This window comes from Phyllobates terribilis, unplaced genomic scaffold, assembly GCF_046119375.1.
Source record: "Phyllobates terribilis strain yellow unplaced genomic scaffold, ASM4611937v1 Scaffold_3__8_contigs__length_932513732, whole genome shotgun sequence".
NCBI classification, from domain to species: Eukaryota; Metazoa; Chordata; class Amphibia; order Anura; family Dendrobatidae; genus Phyllobates; species Phyllobates terribilis.
This window is the reverse complement of record NW_027362763.1, coordinates 516,262,743-516,286,419: the sequence shown is the minus strand read 5'-3', so window position 1 is coordinate 516,286,419 and position 23,677 is coordinate 516,262,743. Positions and strand designations below refer to the sequence as shown.

General features: G+C 44.1%; 1 protein-coding gene across 6 annotated transcripts in view; it reads right to left on the bottom strand.

Annotated features, from left to right (window-relative positions):
- Positions 1-23,677, bottom strand: part of LAMA2 (laminin subunit alpha 2) — a 1,447,346-nt gene that overhangs the window by 102,235 nt on the left and 1,321,434 nt on the right. For 4 of the 6 annotated variants that reach the window (XM_073676060.1, XM_073676058.1, XM_073676061.1 and 1 more), the window contains 2 exons: positions 22,202-22,340; positions 17,290-17,307 (listed from right to left, as the gene is read on the bottom strand). In XM_073676060.1, the coding sequence (XP_073532161.1) occupies positions 17,290-17,307; positions 22,202-22,340 (157 nt within the window). The remainder of the gene's footprint in view (positions 1-17,289; positions 17,308-22,201; positions 22,341-23,677) is intronic. The other 2 variants (XM_073676059.1, XM_073676063.1) reach the window with 1 other exon arrangement.

The following is a 23,677-nucleotide window of genomic DNA, read 5'->3' as shown; positions in this document are numbered from 1 at the left end:
ACGCAACATGGAGTCTGCTAATTATTCAAGCAAATTTTTAATTCAAAAAGTCAAATGGCGCTCCTTCCCTTCCGAACCCTGCCGTGTGCCCAAATAGTGATTTTCACCCACATATAGGGTATCGACGTGTTCAGGAGAAATTGCACAACAACTTTTGGGGTCCATTTTCTCCCCTTATCCTTGTGAAAATAAAAAATTGGAGGCTAAAAGAAAATTTTTGTGATTTTTTTTCACGTCTTTATGCTATAATTTTCTGTGAAGCACCTGGGGGTTCAAAGTGCTCATCACACGATAAGTTAATTGAGGGGTCTAGTTTCCAAAATGGGGTCACTTGTGGGGGGTTTCCACTGTTTAGGCACATCAGGGGCTCTCCAATTGCGACATGGCGTTCACTGATTATTCCAGCAAATTTTGAATTCAAAAAGTCAAATGGCGCTCCTTCCCTTCAGAGCCTTGCCGTGCTCCCAAACAGTAGTTTTCCACCACATATTTAGTATCCCCATGCTCAGGAGAAATTGCACAATACATTTTGGGGTCCATTTTTATCTGTTACCCTTGTGAAAATAAAAAAATTTGGTCTAAATGTAATATTTTGTGAAAAAAAGTTAAATGTTAATTTTTTTCTTCCTCATTGCTTCAGCTCCTGTAAAGCACCTGAAGGGTTAATAAACTTCTTGGATGTGGTTTTGAGTTCCTTGAGGGGTGCAGTTTTTACAGTGGTGTCACTTTTGGGTATTTTCTGTAATATAGACACCTCAAAGTGAAACCTTCAAATGTGATGTGGTCCCTAAAAAAAATGGTTTTGTATATTTTGTTGGAAAAATGAGAGATCGCTGGTCAACTTTTAACCCTTATAGCTCCCTAACACAAAAAAATTTTGGTTCCAAAATTGTGCTGATGTAAAGTATACATGTGGTAAATGTTATTTATTAACTATTTTGTGTGACATATCTCTCTGATTTCAGGGCATGAAAATTCAAATTTTGAAAATTGCAAAATTTTCAACATTTTTGACAAATTTCCGTTTTTTTCACAAATAAACGCAAGAGTTATCAAAGAAATTTTACCACTACCATGAAGTACAATATGTCACGAAAAAATAGTCTCAGAATCAGGGGGATCCGTTGAATTGTTCCAGAGTAATTACCTCATAAAGTGACAGTGGTCAGAATTGAAAAAATTGGCCCGGTCATTAACCTACAAAGTGGCTCGGTCCTTAAGGGGTTAAACAAAAATTGTGGTTGATCTGAAGATGTGTACATTTTTTACAGCATAAAATATATGTAAACTACAAACTGTAGTAAGATGCATTCATAGCAGAGAGTCAGGGAAGTTCAGATAGAGTAAGGTTGATGTGCAGGATACCATGTTGCTCCACATCATGTCACTCTAGATTTTATTTCTATATACATATATATAGTATTGTTCAAAGTTTTAGGCAGGTATGGAAATAATTCTACCAAGTAAGAATGCTTTCAAAAATAGAAGTGTTGATAGTTTATTTTTTAGCAATTAACGTAGATTTGGTTGCTCATACATCTAACTAAAATAATTCAAAGTCCTTGACTTTGCGCAAGGGTACCAAATATTGATTTGATTTAGATTTTTATTTTGTTTATTTCACTTTGCATTTTAATTGTTACAAATAAACTATTAACATTTCTATTTGTTAAATCATTCCTACTTTCAGCATCTTTTGCACATATGTGTAAAACTTTGACCTCCTTCATATCTCTGTATTTCATATACATTTTTTCACAGATAGAACATGTACACACTATAATCTATGAAGCAATTCACATGTCCGTGTTTTTTTGCAAACTATGTGGAGACATGTCCATTTTTGATGAGTCACAGAACAAAATTATCGGTACAACTCCTTGGGACAGCACACAGATGGCATCAATCAGTTTGTTGTCTGTGATTAACATTGTAATAGGTAGGAGAAACTTTGCAATTTCATTATTTTTTAATACAAATACAAGATAACTGATGCAACAATAACGGTAAAAAACTGAAACACTGGCCAAATTAGTGAAAATCAGATCCAAAACGCTTATAAAAATCACTGACATCTGAATGAGGCCATATATACTGTATATTTACTCATAAACATTTTATAAATACATACGTACACAGTGGTGTGAAAAAGTGTTTGCCCCCTTTTGGATTTCTTATTCTTTTGCATGTTTTTCACACTTAAATGATTCAGATCACAAAAAAAAATACATATTAGTCAAAGATAACACAAGTAAACACAAAATGCAGTTTTTAAATGAAGGACTTTATTATTAAAGGACAAAGAAATCCAAACCTACAGAGCCCTTTGTGATTGCCACCCCTGCTTGAAACATAAATAAACTGTGGTTTATCACATCTTTGGGAAGTGGAGTTCAATTTCCCTAACCACACACAGACCTGCCTGACAAAGTAAAGTAGAACAAAGGTCCTCAAAGGCTACACATCATGCTGCGATCCAAAGAAATTCAGGAACAAATGAGAAACAAAGTAATTGAGGTCTATCAGTCTGAAAAGGGTTATAAAGCCATTTCTAAAGCTTTGGAACTGCAGCGACCTACAGTGAGAGCCATTATTCACAAATGGCAAAAACATGGAACACAAATGAACCTTTCCAGGAGTGGCCGTCCAACCAAAATTACCTCAAGAGCGCAGCGACAACTCATCCAAGAGGTCACAAAAGACCCCACAACAAGATCCAAAGAACTGCAGGCCTTACTTTCCTCAGTCAAGGTCAGCGTTCATGACTCCACCATAAGAAAGAGACTGAGAAAAAATGGCATGCATGGCAAAGTTCCAAGACGAAAACCACTGCTGAGCGAAAAGAACATAAAGGCTCATCTCAGTTTTGCCAAAAAACATCTTGATGATCACCAAGACTTTTCGGAGAATACTCTGTGGACTGACGAGGCAAAAGTTGAACTTTTTGGAAGGTGTATGTCCCATTACATCTGGCATAGAAGTAACACAGCATTTAAGGAAAGGAATATCATACCAACAGTAAAATATGGTGGTGGTAGTGTGATTGGTGTTGTTTTGCTGCTTCAGGACCTGGAAGACTTGTGGTAAATGGAACTATGAATTGTACTGTCTATCAAAAAATCCTGAAGGAGAATGTCTGGCCATCTGTTTGTGACCTCAAGCTGAAGCGCACTTGCATTGTGCAACAGGACAATGATCCAAAACACACCAGCAAGTCCACCTCTAAATGGCTTAAGAAAAACAAATTAAGACTTTGGAGTGGCCTAGTCAAAGTCCTGACCTTAATCCGATTGAGATGCTGCGGCATGACCTTAAAAAGGCGGTTCATGCTCTGAAACCCTCCAATGTGACTTAATTACAAAAATTTTGCAAAGATGAGTAGGCCAAAATCACTCCAGAGTGTTGCAAAAGATTCATTTCCAGTTATCATAAATGCTTGATTGCAGTTGTTGCTGCTAAGGGTGGCCCAACCAGTTATTAGGTTTAGGGGCAATCACTTTTTCACACAGGGCCTTGTAGGTTTGTATTTCCTTTTCCCTTAATAATAAAGACCTTTATTTAAAAACTGCATTTGGTGTTTACTTGTGTTATCTTTGTATAATATTTAAATTTGTTTTGTGATCTGAAACATTTAAGTGTGACAAACATGCAAAAGAATAAGAAATCAGGAAGGGGGCAAAAACTTATTCACACTCTTGTTCATGTATATATACAGGGTGGGCCATTTATATGGATACACCAAAATTAAATGGGAATGGTTGGTTATATCAACTTCCTGTTTGTGTCGCATTAGCATATGGGAGGGGGAAAACTTTTCCAAATGGGTGATGACCATGGTGGCCATTTTGAAGTCGGCCATTTTGGATCCAACTTTATTTTTTTCAATGGGAAGAGGGTCATGTGACACATCAAACTTATTGAGAATTTCATAAGAAAAACAATGGTGTGCTTGGTTTTAACGTAACTTTATTCTTTTATGAGTTTTTTACAAGTTTATGACCACTTATAAAATGTGTTCAAAGGGCTGCCCATTGTGTTGGATTGTCAATGCAACCCTCTTCTCCCACTCTTGACACACTGATAGCAACACCGCAGAAGAAATGCTAGCACAGCCTTCCGGTATCCGTTGATTCAGATGCTGCACATCTCGTATCTTCACAGCATAGACAGTTACCTTCAGATGACCCCAAAGATAAAAGTCTAAGGGGGTCAGATCGGGAGACCTTGGTGGCCATTCAACTGGCCCACAATGACCAATCCACTTTCCAGGAAACTGTTCATGTAGGAATGCTTGGACCTGACACCCATAATGTGGTGGTGCACCATCTTGTTGGAAAAACTCAGGGAACGTGCCATCATCAGTGCATAAAGAGGGCAACACATCATCATGTAGCAATTTCAGAAATCCAGTGGCATTGAGGTTTCTATTGATGAAAAATGGCCCCAATATCATTGTACCCCATATACCACATCATACCATCAAGATACGAGATGTGCAGCATCTGAAACAATGGATACTGGAAGCCTGTGCTAGCATTTCTTCTGCAGTGTTGCTATCAGTGTGTCAAGAGAGGGAGAAGAGGGTTGCATTGACAATCCAACACAATGGGTAGCACTTTGAACACATTTTATAAGTGGTCATAAACTTGTAAAAAACTCATAAAAGAATAAAGTTATGTTAAAACCAAGCACACCATTGTTTTTCTTATGAAATTCTCAATTAGTTTGATGTGTCACATGACCCTCTTCCCATTGAAAAAAATAAATTTGGATCCAAAATGGCCGACTTCAAAATCGCCGCCATGGTCATCACCCATCTGGAAAAGTTTTCCCCCTCCCATACACTAATGTGCCACAAACAGGAAGTTGAAATCACCAACCATTCCCATTTAATTTAGGTGTATCCATATAAATGGCCCACCCCGTATATACAGTGCTGGCCAAAAGTATTGGCACCCCTGCAATTCTGTCTGATAATACTCAGTTTCTTTCTGAAAATGATTGCAATCACAAATTCTTTGGTATTATTATCTTCATTTTATTTGTCTTCAATGAAAAAAACACAAAAAGAATTGTCCTAAAACCAAATTGGATATAATTCCACACCAAACCTAAAAAAGGGGGTGGACAAAAGTATTGGTGTGTGACCCTGGCCTGGATGCCACAAAGTGTAATAAAGCTGTGTCTGAGAGCAAGGGGGAGGTTCTCTAGTCAGGGGAACATTGGCATGCAATGCCTCCTGTCTCAGGCCAGTAGGGGGAGCTGGCTGCCCCTATAAAAGCTGGTACTGGGGGCAGGGTTAGGGAGAACTTGATGGCCTGTCTCAGCACTGAGACTTGTCCCAGAGCAGAGCAGGGACAGACAGTTGCACTGCACCTAAGAGGAAGTGTGGCAGAAGGAGAGCCACAAGCCAGAGACAAGAGGCGAAGCAAGCCTGTCTTGGCAGATAAGAGACTGACTTTACCAGACTTTGATGTCTGAGGCTGGGAGGATTCTACATCCTCCAGCAGAGAACCAGTCCGCAAGGGACTGTATATTCCTTGGCCTAAGAAGCCTGGAGGCCCTGCCACAACCGAAGGGACTAGTAAAGCCGTACAAGGCTGGGAGCAGAAAGGAACCCACGTCGCAGGCCATACAGGCGAGAATACACGGAAAGCTTGGATACGTGGGCTGTTACCCTATAACGAGGAGATAGCCAGAAGGAGCACAGAAAGCACGGTAGGCCTACACCCTCACCCTGACCAGGGCCAATTTCCCCGTTGCTCTCAGACATCCAGGTCCCCTCCTAGCTGGGACTGTTTGTGGGTCAATTTACCTGTTCTAGTAAAGACCCTGGACTGCAACCTGTTGTCTGCGTGCTCCTTGCTCCTCCAGCACTATCAGCACTGGGACTCTCACTACCATCACTCCCACCATCCACTACACTGCCCTGGGGCCGCACTCTTCCCGTGGGGAGTCACACCATCCCAGTTGCATACATCATCAGCCCCAGCGGTCTGCCTTGCAGCGGCGGTTCCTAATGACCGCAAATCCACGGGTGGCGTAGTCGGACATAAACATCAGCACATAACGGACTACCACTGGCCTGACCACCCTGAGCCACGGAACCGGGTTGCCACTACTACTCCCATCGTTCCCCCTATTGCCCGGATCCGAGTGCCCCACGGCCCAGGGGGCGAGTCAGCTTTGGCGTAGTCGGCAGGATTTCGTGACCGCAACCACCGGGTACTGCGTGCCTGAAAAAGACTTTTGTAACTTACCTGTGGCAAAGTTTCCTGCCGTCCGGAGTCGTTTCCCGCCATCCGGAGCCGATTCCCGCCATCAGACGCCATCTTGGACCGTTTCCCGCCGTCTTCTGCCGTCTTCCCGCCATCCGCAGCTGCTTCCCGCCATCGGACGCCATCTTCAGGACGCCGCGCGGGAAGAAGAGGGGCGTGGACGTCAAAACTGCGCGAGATCCGAAGCTCCGCCCCATGCACCGACGCTGCGCAAGGTCCTGGAAGGGAGAGAGAGCGACGCTGACGTCATCAGGACGCGACGCAAGGTCCTCGTCCAGAGCAGCAACAGCGGAGCCGCGGCCTACAGAAGAGGATCGTCGGAAGGTAGGCCACGCTTGACTAGGGGGGAGGAAGATGTCGGACACAGAGGCCCCCACTAGCACCAACGCAGCTGCAGCAGCGGTGATGCCCTTTTCCCTGCCCTACATCCCTGGAGCGGCCTGGATGCCCAAGTACTCAGGGGAGCCCCATGCCCTAACTGACTTTAAGGAAAGGCTGTACAGTTTGTTCCAGGTTTACCCCCTGACAGAGGAACAGAAGGTCAGCATATTAACAGGGCAGTTAACTGGCGCAGCCCAGAGGGAGGTAAAATCATGGCCCACTGAGGAGAAAAGGACTGTGAAGGGTATTCTGGCCCGGCTGCGGGGTACCTTTGACACACGTACCTCCGCTGAAAATTAAAATGAGGTTCTATGGATGTAAGCAGCGGGCACAGGACAGCATCAGAGACTATGCCCTAAATCTGCAGGAAGCCCTGAGGGCTATTCAACAAACTGACCCTGGCAGTGTGCAGGAAGCGGATAAGCTGCTAACAGAACAATTCATAGAAGGTCTGCTGTCTAGCGCCCACAGGGCCCAACTGCGCCTCATGTTCTTTCAGAACCCCGACCTGACCTTTGCCCAATTAAAGGACAGGGCCATAAGGGTGCTCCGTGAATCTGCAACCAGTGGTGCTATAAACCCCCGGCGCCCTGCTCTCACCAACCACCAGGAGGCGGCGCCCTCCTCTATGGATCCCGTGGGGGCTGATGCACAGGCCCTGAACCAAGCCCCGTCGAAAGACCTGCACCACCAAGTCCAGGAGCTGACCAGGAGCGTCGCGGCGTTGACCAGGACCGTCCAGGCGTTGCAAGTGGACCCGTCAAGACCCATCGAGCTGGCTTCAAGTCCGGAGGATGTCCCGTGGCATCGACAGAGGAGGATCCCGTCGTTCCGAGGGAGGCCCACAGACCGCTACGCAGAGGATGGACAGCCCATTTGCCGTCGATGCAACCAGCCCGGACACATTTCCAGGTACTGTAATTTAAACGGGTCCAACCTGGGGCAGAGGGCCAACCCCCAGGCATAAGATCACCAGGCCCTTACAATTGGCGTAATAAGTACGTGGGGGGGCGCCCGGTTTTACCCGTGGTGCTGGACGGTATCCCCATGAGCGCCTTGCTGGATACTGGGTCACAAGTAACCACTATCCCTTATGTACTTTTTAAGCAGTATTGGACTGATGCTGATATCACACGGTATCCAGACAGTAACTTGAGCATCATCGTCAGTAATGGCTTACCCATGCCGCAGATGGGGTTCAAGGAGATGACCATTAAAATTGGTAAAGTTGAACTACCGGCACAGGGAGTGATTATTGTGGACATTGACCGTCGTGAAAGTCACCCTAAAATAACTGTGGGTACTAACGTAATTGAAAATTGTCTTTCAGAGGTAATTGTAATCTTACAACAGGTGGCGGTGAATGCTAGTTACAGCCAACAGAGAGTCCTCAACAAGGAGATAAAAGCCCTGATGAGACGGAAGCAGGTAGAACTGTCTGGTGGTGAGATCGGTAGCGTAAGACTGAGTGACCCATTTCCCATTTCCATGCCTCCCAAAAGTGAAATGATGATCTGGTGTCGGACTGCAATCGGGTTGAGAGGTAGAGACTACCAAGCCATGGTAGAACCCGTGTACTCAGACAGCAGGCCCACCATTTTGACAGCCCGGGGGGTGGTTGATGTCCGTCATGGGAGGGTGCCCGTCCGCATCCTCAACATTGGGGAGAGGGAAGTACACTTACCCAGGTACGCTACACTTGCCAAACTGTTTGTTGTCGAACACAAAGCTATCAGGGCCGTGGAACCCTTGCCTCCATCTCCACAGGCGGAGGGTAATGGCTCCCAGAAACAAAAGGAGGACTGGTGCCAGAAACTCCACGTGGGTGCTGACTCCACTCCCCTGCACCAAAAACAAGGAGTCTACCGGGTGGTACAGGAGTACGAGATAGTCTTTAGTAAGCACCCGCTAGACTTCGGCAGAGTAAAAGGGATAGAACACCACATCCCCACAAGGAGCCACCCACCAATAATAGAGAGACACAGACCTGTACCCCCTGCACATTATCAGAACGCAAAGGGCATGCTAAGAGAAATGAAAGAAGCTGGGGTCATTCGAGATAGCTGTAGCCCCTGGGCAGCCCCCTTGGTTCTGGTGAAAAAGAAAGACGGCACCATGAGAATGTGCGTGGACTATAGACAAATCAACCGTATCACCCACAAAGACGCATATCCGCTGCCTAGAATAGAGGAGCCTTTAGCCGCACTAAAATCAGCTAACTTCTTTTCTACTTTGGACCTTACTAGCGGGTACTGGCAGGTTCCTGTGGCAGAGGCTGACAAGGAGAAGACCGCCTTCACCACCCCGATGGGACTGAGCGAATTCAACTGTATGCCTTTCGGGTTCTGCAATGCACCAGGGACCTTCCAGCGGCTGATGGAATGCTGTCTAGGGCACCGAAACTTCGAGACGGTCCTCCTTTACCTGGACGACGTGATCGTCTATTCGAAAACCTACGAGGACCACCTAAAGCACCTGGCCGAGGTGTTCGAAGCCCTGGCAGGCTATGGCCTGAAGGTAAAACCATCGAAGTGTCACCTGCTGAAACCAAAGGTCCAGTACCTAGGGCACGTGGTAAGCGCGGAAGGAGTGGCCCCCGACCCTGACAAGGTCACGGCAATCAAGAGCTGGCCAAGCCCCTCGAACATCAAAGAGGTGAGACAGTTTCTCGGGTTGGTAGGCCACTACCGAAGGTTCATCCCCGGGTTCACTAAGATGGCAGCTCCTATGCAGGACCTCCTGATCGGACAGTCTAAGTCCCGAAGTCAAAAGCCACCCTTCAAGTGGGATAAACCGGAAGAGGAGTCCTTCCGCCAGCTAAAGATGGCCCTTACGGGGGATTAGATCCTGGCCTACCCTGATTATGGCCAGCCTTTCATTCTCCACACAGACGCCAGTAATGTGGGACTGGAAGCCGTACTTTCCCAAAACCAACAGGGAAGAGAACGGGTGATCGCATACGCCAGTCGGAAGCTGAGGCCCACCGAGAGGAACCCGGAGAATTACAGCTCCTTCAAGCTAGAATTCTTGGCAGTGGTGTGGGCCGTGACGGAACGCTTCAAGCATTACCTGGCCTCCGCAAAGTTCACCGTGTACACGGACAACAACCTGTTGACACACCTGGACAATGCAAGACTGGGTGCCCTAGAACAGCGGTGGATGGCCCGTCTCTCCAACTATGACTTCGTGATCAAGTACCGGGACGGCAAAACCAATGCCAACGCAGACGCCCTGTCGAGGATGCCTCACTTACCTGAAGTTGACGAAGACCCAGAAGAGCTGGAGGAGGTAGAACTCCCCGCGTTTCACCGGTATGGAGCCGCTCAACACTCTCACCGCGTGAAGGAGGAGGATCTAACAACTGTGATGATCAATCCCCTACCTCACCACAGCTGGGCCGAGACCCAAGATAGTGACCCTGCAGTCCGCCTGGTGAAAGATTTGCTGACCCGGGAAGACGCCCGCTTAGATCCAGATGCCCCAGAGGAAGCCAAGCAACTATGGAAGGAGAAGAGCAAGCTGTTCCTCTACGAAGGCAAGTTGTGCAGAAGGATTGTCAACCACCGGACGCACGAGCTGACCTGGCAAGTCGTGGTCCCAAGGCGGGATGCAGCTATGGTCCTGGGGGCTTACCATGACAGAGCGGGGCACTTCGGTTGGAAGAAACTGGAGTTCCTGCTAAGAGGAAGGTTCTTTTGGGTCGGCATGAGAGGAGCTGTAGAAAAATGGTGCAGAGACTGTGGCCCTTGTCACCTGAGGAGGAAGGACCGCACCAGCCAGAAGACACCCTTGACGCCCATCGTCACCACACAGCCTCTTGAGCTGGTAGCTCTGGACCACGTCAAATTGGCTCCCAGCCGGTCAGGATACATCTATGCCCTGACAATCGTGGACCACTATTCCCGTTTTCTAGTGGTGGTCCCGGTAAAGGACTTGACAGCCCAAACAGCGGCCAGAGCCTTCCAGCAATATTTCTGCCGTCCACACGGGTATCCGGAACAGGTCCTGACAGACCAGGGTCCAGCGTTCGAGGCTGAAATCTTCCAGGAGTTCTGCAACCTCTATGGCTGTAAGAACACCTTACCACCCCGAAACCAACGGGATGTGTGAGAAGATGAACAATATAGTCATTGATCTCCTGAAGACGTTGCCCCTGGAGGAACGCAGCCTGTGGCCAGAAAAACTGCCGGACCTGATAGACCTATACAACAATATCCCGGTGAATGCTACAAACTGCACCCCGGCTTACCTGATGCGAGCTAGACCAGGTAAGCTGCCCGTAGACCTGGAGATGGGAGTCCTAATACCTGAGGACACCTCCCCGGATGCGGACTGGGATACGGAAAGGCAACTGCAGTACAAGAAGGTACAGGAGAGTGTGGAGAAGAGCCTGGCCCAGGTGAGAGAAAGGCAAGAAAAACTCTTCAATCAACACGCCCCTGCTGGTCCCCTAGAACCTGGTGAGCAAGTCCTAAAGCGAAAAAGAAGGCTACATAAGTTGGATGACCAGTGGGAAAGGGAACCCTACACCGTACTGCAGTCTGACCACGACAACCCAAAGGTGTGCGTAATCACCAAGGATGGAGGAGAAACCACTAGTGTCGTCTCCAGAGACCACCTCAAAAGATGCCCCGGGCAACTCCGTAGTGCAGAAGAGGATCAGAGTGACCTTGAACCTGCAGAGGACAAGGAAGAAATGATCAGCACCGTACTCGGAGAGTTCCCTCAGTCCTGGACTCGCATAAATGATGCCATAGTGGTACCCGTCTTGCATTTCCTGCAACCGGCACAGCAACAACCAACACCGGAGCCGGAAGGTGAAGAGGAGCAAGCGGTTCCAGAGGCAGAAGAGCCTGTACCAGCAGCCCAGGAGAGTCAACCCTCTGCTGACAGTGAGCCTGCCATGCCTGCGGTAAGCCAAAGGACCCGCAGACAGCTGCCTGCCCTACCTGTACACCCAGCTGGTAGCTGCACCCCTAACGCTAGTGGGGAAAGCCAAGTCAGTCCACCACCAGACAGTGGGTTAAGGAGGTCAACCAGGAGCACAAAAGGGCACATACCCGCTCGCTGGAGAATATAGAGTGCACTAAGATTGTAAATGACCTTGTTGCCAAATGTTGAATTGTTTGCCAAGTTACATGCTTGTTTGGTAATTCTGTGTTTCAGTTTCTTGCAGCTACCGTAAGGACTCAAAGGTTATGGACTTTTTATAACCAGGACCTGGTATGGACTGCGTTCGGAGCCTAACCCGGGAATGAATTAAGACTGTGAAGGACTTGGGGTAGGACAGTCCCCCACCTGGTTAAGGCTCCCCGTTGTGCTGGTGATATGGACACCCAGTCACAGGCCACACTGTGACCTTAAGAACTCAATTTGTGCATCGTCTGTCTATTAATGTCTATTAATGTTTTATTGTCTTTGTTTATTGTTTAGTCCCGGAGTACTAAATTTCACTAGGGGGGAATGTGTCACCCTGGCCTGGATGCCACAAAGTGTAATAAAGCTGTGTCTGAGAGCAAGGGGGAGGTTCTCTAGTCAGGGGAACATTGGCATGCAATGCCTCCTGTCTCAGGCCAGTAGGGGGAGCTGGCTGCCCCTATAAAAGCTGGTACTGGGGGCAGGGTTAGGGAGAACTTGATGGCCTGTCTCAGCACTGAGACTTGTCCCAGAGCAGAGCAGGGACAGACAGTTGCACTGCACCTAAGAGGAAGTGTGGCAGGAGGAGAGCCACAAGCCAGAGACAAGAGGCGAAGCAAGCCTGTCTTGGCAGATAAGAGACTGACTTTACCAGACTTTGGTGTCTGAGGCTGGGAGGATTCTACATCCTCCAGCAGAGAACCAGTCCGCAAGGGACTGTATATTCCTTGGCCTAAGAAGCCTGGAGGCCCTGCCACAACCGAAGGGACCAGTAAAGCCGTACAAGACTGGGAGCAGAAAGGAACCCACGTCGCAGGCCATACAGGCGAGAATACACGGAAAGCTTGGAAACGTGGGCTGTTACCCTATAACGAGGAGATAGCCAGAAGGAGCACAGAAAGCACAGTAGGCCTACACCCTCACCCTGACCAGGGCCAATTTCCCCGTTGTTCTCAGACATCCAGGTCCCCTCCTAGCTGGGACTGTTTGTGGGTCAATTTACCTGTTCTAGTAAAGACCCTGGACTGCAACCTGTTGTCTGCATGCTCCTTGCTCCTCCAGCACTATCAGCACTGGGACTCTCAGTACCATCACTCCCACCATCCACTACACTGCCCTGGGGCCGCACTCTTCCCGTGGGGAGTCACGCCATCCCAGCTGCATACATCATCAGCCCCAGTGGTCTGCCTTGCAGCGGCGGTTCCTAATGACCACAAATCCACGGGTGGCGTAGTTGGACATAAACATCAGCACATAACGGACTACCACTGGCCTGACCACCCTGAGCCACGGAACCGGGTTGCCACTACTACTCCCATCGTTCCCCCTATTGCCCGGATCCGAGTGCCCCACAGCCCAGGGGGCGAGTCATTGGCACCCTTTGAAAAATCATGTGATGCTTCTCTAATTCGTGTAATTAACAGCACCTGTAACTTACCTGTGGCACCTAACAGGTGTTGGCAATAACTAAATTACACTTGCAGCCAGTTAACATGGATTAAAGTTGACTCAACCTCTGTCCTGTGTCCTTGTGTGTACCACATTGAGCATGGAGAAAAGAAAGAAGACCAAAGAACTGTCTGAGGACTTTAGAAACCAAATTGTGAGGAAGCATGAGCAATCTCAAGGCTACAAGTCCATCTCCAAAGACCTGAATGTTCCTGTGTCTTCCGTGCGCAGTGTCATCAAGAAGTTTAAAGCCCATGGCACTGTGGCTAACCTTCCTAGATGTGGACGGAAATGAAAAATTGACGAGAGATTTCAACGCAAGATTGTGCGGATGGCGGATAAAGAACCTCGACTAACATCCAAACAAGTTCAAGCTGCCCTGCAGTCCGAGGGTACAACAGTGTCAACCCGTACTATTCGTCGACGTCTGAATGAAAAGGGACTGTATGGTAGGATACCCAGGAAGACCCCACTTCTTACCCCGAGACATAAAAAAGCCAGGCTGGAGTTTGTCAAAACATACCTGAGAAAGCCTAAAACTTTTTGGAAGAATGTTCTCTGGTCAGATGAGACAAAAGTAGAGCTTTTTGGGAAAAAGCATCAACATAGAGTGTACAGGAAAAAAAAAGAGGCATTCAAAGAAAAGAACACGGTCCCTACAGTCAAACATGGCAGAGGTTCCCTGATGTTTTGGGGTTGCTTTGCTGCCTCTGGTACTGGACTGCTTGACCGTGTGCATAGCATTATGAAGTCTGAAGACTACCAACAAATTTTGTAGCGTAATGTAGGGCCCAGTGTGAGAAAGCTGGGTCTCCCTCAGAGGTCATGGGTCTTCCAGCAGGACAATGAACCAAAGCACACTTCCAAAAGCACTATAAAATGGTTTTAGAGAAAGCACGGGAGACTTCTAAGGTGGCCAGCAATGAGTCCAGACCTAAATCCCATAGAACACCTGTGGAGAGATCTCAAAATGGCAGTTTGGAGAAGGCACCCTTCAAATATCAGGGACCTGGAGCAGTTTGCCAAAGAAGAATGGTCTACAATTCCAGCAGAGCATTGTAAGAAACTCATTGATGGTTACGGGAAGCGGTTGTTCGCAGTTATTTTGGCTAAAGGTTGTGCAACCAAGTATTAGACTGAGGGTGCCAATACTTTTGTCCGGCCCTTTTTTGGAGTTTTGTGTGAAATGATCAATGATTTGATTTTTGCTTCATTCTCTTTTGTGTTTTTTCCTTGCAAGCAAATTAAATGAAGATAATAATACCAAAGAATTTGTGATTGCAATCGTTTTCAGGAAGAAACTCAGTATTATCTGACAGAATTGCAGGGTGCCAATACTTTTGGCCAGCACTGTATATATATATATATATATATATATATATATATATATATATATATATACACACACACACATACATGTTTTTTCTGACCAGGCTTGTTTGATCTTCTTCTGGATGGATAATGCATTGACGACATGACCATTAGGTCTTCATCTGCTTCTGGATGGATAATGCATTGGTGACATGACCATTAGGTCTTCTCCTCTTCCTCTCAGATAGTGTTCAGATAGGATATTTTTATTTAGTTCAATTGCCCACAATGGTTTAATTTAATCTGGCATTTTGTAATTCATAAATTCTTTTGAAACTTATCAATGAGTTGATTTCTATATTCCTGTTCAAGAACAATACCCTAATTTTCAGAAGCTAATTTGATGCTAACCTTAGCACCAGAAAAACCCTCACCATTATGCCAACCCTCTACTAATTGCTCTACATGACAAACTAAAGAGCATGTGATTTGATAATTATAGGGAAGCACTATTTTTAACAGTTGAATGTCTTGCAAGCAGTAACCCTATACCTGATGCAGAACATGCAGATGCACTGGTCACAAATATTGTAAACTCATCCCTGTAAAAAAAATCTCAGTCCTACAAAGATATGTAAAGCACTTCTCACACAAAAAAGAGCAACACTACATATAAATACGTTTCAAGGACATGCTTTGATTTACTTATCCAGCTGTTTTTTAAACAGTGCTCAAAATGATTACGAGAACTAAGCATTACAGTATAACCACAAGTCAATTAAACTTTAGGGTTGTCAGTCTGTCCAATTATGAAGCATGAGCTATTGTCAGTCAATTTCACCAGCTTTGGTGCAAATGAAAGTGACAGCTGGAGAAGAAACAGCAAGACAACCACCAAAAAGGTAATTATTTTTCAGCTAATTGCCATCCTTAGTGGAATCTGAGCTCACAGCCTCTCACTATGCAGCTTGATTGGAGACCACCAGAATAGGCAAGTCTACCACTGCCTCCCATTCTCTTCCAAGAGTAGAGCAGGTTTACAATGAACATATGTGACAGTCTGCAGATACAGTGGTGAACATTATACAACCTGCAACATCATCCAGAATTGCAGTTTGGCAATGGGTCCATGTTGTTCAGGGGAAGCATAAAGTTGGAGGGTTGATCAAACTTCCACTTGATAGCAAACAGTTATCTAACTGCTATTTGGTAATGGTATGAAACCCTCAGAGAAACTGTTAGACTGTTACACCGCTTTGGTTGAGGACAATGCCCAACCTCATGTAACGAGAGTGTGTAGACAGATTTTGGATAACGAAAGTGTTGATGCAACTGATTGGCCTTCACATTCCATAGAAATGAAAAAACTCGAGAACCTCTGAGACATTATGTATCAGTGCATCCGATATTGCAACATAGTGGCACAGACTGCCCAGGTGCACTGAACCAGGTTTGGCAGGAGTTCCTCCATGACATTAGCTGCTATTTTATCAGGAGTGTGCCCAGACATTTTTGAGATTGAATATAAGCATGTAGAGCCCATACACACTACTATGTCAGATTATGCATTGCCGAAATTAAATTCAAGCAGATTAAATTCATCAGTGATTTCAATTTTTTTATGTTGATTCTGGGGGTGATTTGGAATCCAGTCCACACTTGAGTGATGATTTTGATCACCATTAACTTTTGATATTTCATCTTTTTTGAATTACACAATTTATTTCTTTAGAGGTTTTCAATTTGAATCTTTCGCTAATTTAGATTCGATGTGGGACTGAAGTGTTCCCTTAATTTTTTTGAAGAAGTATATTAATATTACATACTGTACATTATAAGCGTACATAAACCAGTTACACCATGGTATAAGATTCTGACTCATAAATATCAAAATTCTAAGTATTTTAAAAATAATTTTGCACCCCACCAACATATTATATCCCTACTTATACCAACTCCATGACATAATATTGCTCCATTAATTTTAAATCCTAATGGTGGGAGCAAACATTCATGGAGATATTTTATAAAAGAAAGTCTATTTTTAAGAATGTGTTATTAAGGCATTCAGGTGTTATATGCACAATTATATTTTTATGATTATAGTTTTATGATACTACTTTTTCTTTGACTTGCTATCATAAGTAAATATACTTGTGTTGACTTTTTTTAGACCTCCTATGCAGGTTTATGTACGAATGATGGATCAGTTATAAAGGAAAAGTATTCATTTTTTATAACTAACTGAACATTGCCCAAAGCATAATTTCTTGCCAAAGACATACAAGTTTCTTCTTGGTGTTCATTCCTTGCTTCTTCTATTACTAATTTATATGGCTACGAACAGGATTGCAAATTTGTTGTCCAAGTTTTGAAGTAATTGGTCTTAGTCCTGCTGTGTACAAATTGCTGCTTGTGCCTTAAGTATAGAACGTATATGGATGCTGGCTTTGTGATTCAGTAGCATCCTTTGCAAAACAAACCCAGCAAGCAGATCACAGTTGTATGAGATAGCTAGAAGAAAAATGCATAATCTAGACAGCAGCATGTGATACACATGGGGTCAGCATGAAGCACATTAGTGGGGTAAGATTGTTTCTGCTTTTACATAGTATTAATGAAAAATTCAGTTTTACGTTGTTAGAATATCTAACCATGACTTCTCCAAAACCACCATTATCAAGCACATGCACCACCAGGACAAGCATGATAACAATAGAAAATCAGTTATTACCTTGCTTTTATACTGGGACTGAAGTTTAATAAAAGAAAAAATATATGCTCAATTATTTTCAGAAAAATATCAATCCACTGTTACAGTGATTGCGCTATTGATATTACAAAGCCTAAAACAAGAGACTCAAGTATAGAAAGCAGGAATCTTATTAGTTTACAGTTTACAAACTAAAAAAAAAAAGATTCCAGCAAAACAAGTTGCAAGACTCAGTAGATAAAATGTTTAAGAATTTGTAAACTTTATAGATTGCAAACATTACTCAGGCTCAGATTGGCCCACAAGGGGAAGAGCTAAATCACCCAGTGGGCGCCTGTGCAGGAAAGAACCCTATTCCACTATACGAGCAAAATTTGGCTCAATGCACTTGGTTCACAATGTATGGACAAAAGAAGCATCTCATTATTCATTTAAAAAACTATCCAGTTTTTTTGTATGTAAGTATATTCAGGTGCATCTCGCTAAATTAGAATATCATCAAAAAGTTCATCTATTTCAGTTCTTCAATACAAAAAGTAAAACTCATATATTATATAGAGTCATTACAAACAGAGTGATCTATTTCAAGTGTTTATTTCTGTTAATGTTGATGATTATGGCTTACAGCCAATGAAAACACAAAAGTCATTATGTCAGTAAATTAGAATACTTCATAACAACAGCTTAAAAAATGTTTTTAAAATCCGACATGTTGGCCTACTGAAATGTATGTTCAGTAAATGCACTCAATACTTGATCGGGACGCCTTTTGCATAAATTACTGCATGAATACGGCATGGCATGGAGGCTATCAGTCTGTGGCACAGCTGAGGTGTTATGGAAGCCCAGGTTGCTTTGATAGCAGCCTTCAGCTCGTCTGCATTGTTGGGTCTGGTGTCTCTCATCTTCCTCTTGACAATAGAGGAATATCTATGGGGTTAAGGTCAGGCGAGTTTGCTGGGCAATCAAGCACAGTGATACTGCTGTTTTTTTAAACCAGGTATTGGTACTTTTGGCAGTAGGGAGAGGTGCCAAGTCGTGCTGGAGAATGAAATTTCCACCTCCAAAAAGCTTGTCGGCAGAGGGGAGCATGAAGTGTTCTAAAATTTCCTGTTAGACGTCTGCGCTGACTTTGGTCTTGATAAAACACAGTGGACCTACACCAGCAGATGACATGGCTCCCCAAACCATCACTGATTGTGGAAACTTCACACTAGACCTCCAGCAGCTTGGATTGTGCCTCTCCACTCTTCCTCCAGACTCTGGGACCTTGATTTCCAAATGAAAATTAGAACTCTGGGATCTTATAGAAGTGTCAATGACTGCCCTCTGGACATCTGTCAAGACAGCAGTCTTCCCCATGATTGTGTAGCCTACTGAAACAGACTAAGGGACTTTTAAAATGCTTAGGAAACCTTTGCAGGTGTTTTTTGTTAATTATTTTAATTTATTGAGATAATGACTTTTGTGTTTTCATTGGCTATAAGCCATAATAATCAACATTAAAAGGGTTGTCCACTACTATTCAAAATAGCCCAATGTGTTTTTATGATGAAAAGAAGCTTCTTTGTAATTACCTCCCCCTGCTGTTTCTGCCTGTGAGCGGCACTATCATTGGCCGCTCACAGGCAGCACGTGACCCCCCCCGCTGACATCACATCAAGTGAGGCGTGACTCAGCGCTGGGGTCCCCTCGGTGGCTGCTGGGTTGTGGGTGGGGTTTCCCCGTGCGTCACACCCAGCATCCACCGAGTGCCTTCCCAATGAATGGGGAGAGGGAGAGCGCGCAGTGGATGCTGGGTGTGACGCGGGGGTAACCCCGCCCACAATCCAGCAGCCACCGTGGAACACAGAAGAGGGTCCCCCGGCTGCATCCAGAATCATGACGTGACATCAGAGGATGTCAGAGCCGGCTGAAGCCGGGGGTCACGTGGTGCCTGTGAGTGGCCAGTGATAGCGCCGCTCACAGGCAGAAACAGCAGATGGAGGAAATTAGAAATAGGCTTCTTTTCATCATAAAAACTCATTGGGCTATTTTGAATAGTAGTGGACAACCCCTTTAACAGAAATAAACACTTGAAATAGATCACTGTTTGTAATGACTCTATATAATATGAGTTTCACTTTTTGTATTGAAGGACTGAAATAAATTAACTTTTTGATGATATTCTAATTTAGTGAGATGCACCTGTATATATATATATATATATATATATATATATATATATATATATACAGTACAGACCAAAAGTTTGGACACACCTTCTCATTTAAAGATTCTTCTGTATTTTCATGACTTTTAAAATTGTACATTCACACTGAAGGCATCAAAACTATGAATTAACACATGTGGAATTATATACTTAACAAAAAAGTGTGAAACAACTGAAAATATGTCTTAGATTCTAGGTTCTTCAAAGTAGCTACCTTTTGCTTTGATGACTGCTTTGCACACTCTTGGCATTCTCTTGATGAGCTTCAAGAGGTAGTCACCGGAAATGGTTTTCACTTCACAGGTGTGCCCTGTCAGGTTTAATAAGTGGTATTTCTTGCATTATAAATGGGGTTGGGACCATCAGTTGTGTTGTGCATAAGTCAGGTGGATACACAGCTGAAAGTCACACTGAATAGACTGTTAGAATTTGTATTATGGCAAGAAAAAAGCAGCTAAGAAAAGAAAAACGAGTGGCCATCATTACTTTAAGAAATGAAGGTCAGTCAGTCTGAAAAATTGGGCAAACTTTTAAAGTGTCCCCAAGTGCAGTTGCAAAAACCATCAAGCGCTACAAAGAAACTGTCTCACATGAGGACCGCCCCAGGAAAGGAAGACCAAGAGTCACCTCTGCTTCTGAGGATAAGTTTATCTGAGTCACCAGCCTCAGAAATCACAGGTTAACAGCAGCTCAGATTAGAGACCAGGTCAATGCCACACAGAGTCCTAGCAGCAGACACATCTCTACAACAACTGTTAAGAGGAGACTTTGTGCAGCAGGCCTTCATGATAAAATGGCTGCTAGGAAACCACTGTTAAGGACAGGCAACAAGCAGAAGAGACTTGTTTGGGCTAAAGAACACAAAGAATGGACATTAGACCAGTGGAAATCTGTGCTCTGGTCTGATGAGTCCAAATTTGAGATCTTTGGTTCCAACCACAGTGTCTTTGTGCGACGCAGAAAAGGTGAACGGATGGACTCCCACCGTGAAGCATGGAAGAGGAGGTGTGATGGTGTGGGGATGCTTTGCTGGTGACACTGTTGGGGATTTATTCAAAATTGAAGGCATACTGAACCAGCATGGCTACCACAGCATCTTGCAGCGACATGCTATTCCATCCGGTTTGCGTTTAGTTGGACCATCATTTATTTTTCAACAGGACAATGACCCCAAACATACCTCCAGACTGTGTAAGGGCTATTTGACCAAGAAGGAGAGTGATGGGGTGCTACGCCAGATGACCTGCCCTCAACAGTCACCAGACCAGAACCCAATCGAGATGGTTTGGGGTGAGCTGGACCGCAGAGTGAAGGCATAAGGGCCAATAAGTGCTAAGCATCTCTGGGAACTCCTTCAAGATAGTTGGAAGACCATTTCCGGTGACTACCTCTTGAAGCTCATCAAGAGAATGCCAAGAGTGTGCAAAGCAGTCATCAAAGCAAAAGGTGGCTACTTTGAAGAACCTAGAATCTAAGACATATTTTCAGTTGTTTCACACTTTTTTGTTAAGTATATAATTCCACTTGTGTTAGTTCATAGTTTTGATGCATTCAGTTTGAATGTACAATTTTCATAGTCATGAAAATACAGAAAAATCTTTAAATGAGAAGGTGTGTCCAAACTTTTGGTCTGTACTGTATATATATATATATATATATATATATATATATGTGTGTGTGTGTGTGTGTGTGTGTGTGTGTGTGTGTGTGTGTGTGTGTGTGTGTGTGTGTGTGAATGTAGGTAATGTAATATTTGAATGTCACTGAAAAGAAGACCCCCAGAGTCAATGTTACTGGTGGGTCCTTGGTACCCCAGTCCAACACTGTTCATATATGCTGGAATTTTTAATTCACCAATTTAGTGCCACATATTGGATGTAACAAACCTAAAAGTCAATATCAAAACTTCATATGAGCCTTGCCACATGACTTAAGATATAACGCCAAACCAAAAACTCTATTCGCAGATATCTGTTTTGGGGTTTTTGCCCCTCATCAGTGTAAAAAAGGAGGTCTGATTTGGCTGCATGGGAGAGTCTAAAGGGTAACATTTCTCAGTGTGGAGAGTGCAAAATAGGTGTAAGGAGATATACGTCTTTGATTATCACAATTAATTAAATGATTAATTGTGATAATAAAATCCATGTGAGCAGTCTTTAAATATGACCATGAGATAACCCATGCAATAGTTGTTTGCATCATACTTCATCCTCTTTCATTTTCACATCTTTTTGCAACAACTTATCTTTGTGGACAGTCCCTTCTCTAAGTGTAAACTCACTAAAATACATTGTCCTATTGAGACAGTCCCCTCGCTTGCAAAAAATCTTTACTCTTTAATATATAAAGAAATTACTTTTCGCAATCCCATTAAGGCTGCAGGTTTCGTAACTACAATTTGCAGACATTACAGGCAAATAAGCTTTCTTACCTTGACATGCCAGAGCCGGTATGTTACTCTCCACAAGGAGAAACGTTACTCCCCCTTAGACCTCAGTCCAGAACCTCTCATCTAGCCAAATCAGTTCTCATACTTTGCACTGATGAGGGCCAACAGCCCGAAACACCGTGTCAGCAAATTGAGATTCTGATTTCTCTATTATCCTAAGTCATATTGCACGACTCGTTAAAGGGTCAATAGTGACTTGAAGGATTTCTATAGGTGGCGCTATAGAGTTCAAGTCCTCTTTCTCTCTAAGAGGCAATTTGCACAGACATTACCTTAAACTGCTTAATCCAGGAAGGCCACCAAAATAGATCTTCTCATCAGATTTTAGGTTAAGACCAAAGTTACTTCCTGCTGATATAGCAGTTATTTTTTCCTCTTCATTTGTATCTATGTCCACAATGGAGAAATTGGCTGGAAAATAATAGTTACAATACAAATAAGTGACTAAATAAAACGTAGGCATCAAGTAGTTAACCAAAACGGAAGGAAAGGATATAAAAAATTAATCTATAATATAATTACATTTACAGTCATTGAATTAAATAAATTTCCTAGAATGAAAAATTTAAAAGACCTTATAGTATACAAACCACTTAAATTCTTCTCCTGTCCCTCTACTGGTAGTTCTTATCAGTTCCGTATATTTGCTGTATTACTTAAAGGAGTTGTCTGGTTTAAAACTACAGGTCTGCAATCACTCTATGTGGCATCTTTTTCTTCCCCTGACAAAGCCACTTTGATGGCGATACGCGTGGGGCTTCTCCCCTCTACCCACCCATGACTTTGTGCTGCTGACTCAGGCACAGTAGTTGCCGCATTTTTTCCAGCTTATCTTAGGGCTGGTGCCTGTCTCCATTGAGCAGGCCTTTGTCTCATGCCCTAGCATTACCTTTGTTTGATTTCAAATGCGTTACTGGCTATAGTGCTGGGAGATGTGCATGTTACTTTTCATATGTATTATTGAGTGAGAGTGTATTTTCTCCTTTTTCATCAGCCAGTTTTCTGGCAAACTGTGGCCGATTAGGTCTCTTTTCTCCCCTATGCACTTGCACTTTAGAGATTGCTCCCTTTATGATCCAATGTGGCTTTGAGCTTTTCATTACTGATTTAGGATTGTGTTTCTATGTGCATGTTTGATAATATATCTATAATACTTTTTCCTACTGTGATTTTATTTCTAGCCTGTGGTCTGTTCAGCTGGGTGGTACTGGGTGGTTATAACCCCATTATGGGTTATTTGACCTGTTTATACTGTTTGTGGTTTTAATTGTTTTGAACTTTGCTTGTGTGTCTTGGTTCATCAAATATACTAATAAAATTATGTTATTTGTATAAAGATCCCCATGTGTTGCATCTCTTTTCGTGTTTTTTCTAACAATAACTCTATGTGACTGCAGACTTGTAAATCCTCACATCACGTGCATTACGTTCCATGATTATTCTCTGGAGCCGGCGTTCATGTGATCACAAGTATGTAATATGCAAACTCCCGACCATATTCCGATTAAATTGGTGCGGCCTCACTCCATACAAGTGTATTCAGTGAGGCTAGAATCAGTCTAGTCGGAATGTGGTCAGCGGTATGCAAATCGCATGCTTATGGCCACATGGCCTTCTGCTCCCGGCATTGGCACCGGAGAATTCCCACAGCACGCAGTGTGAGGATTCACTAGTCTGCAGTCACATAGAGTGAGCCATTGGATGATGCCTCCATGTGACATTTCACCATCTTAATGGAAATACATAGG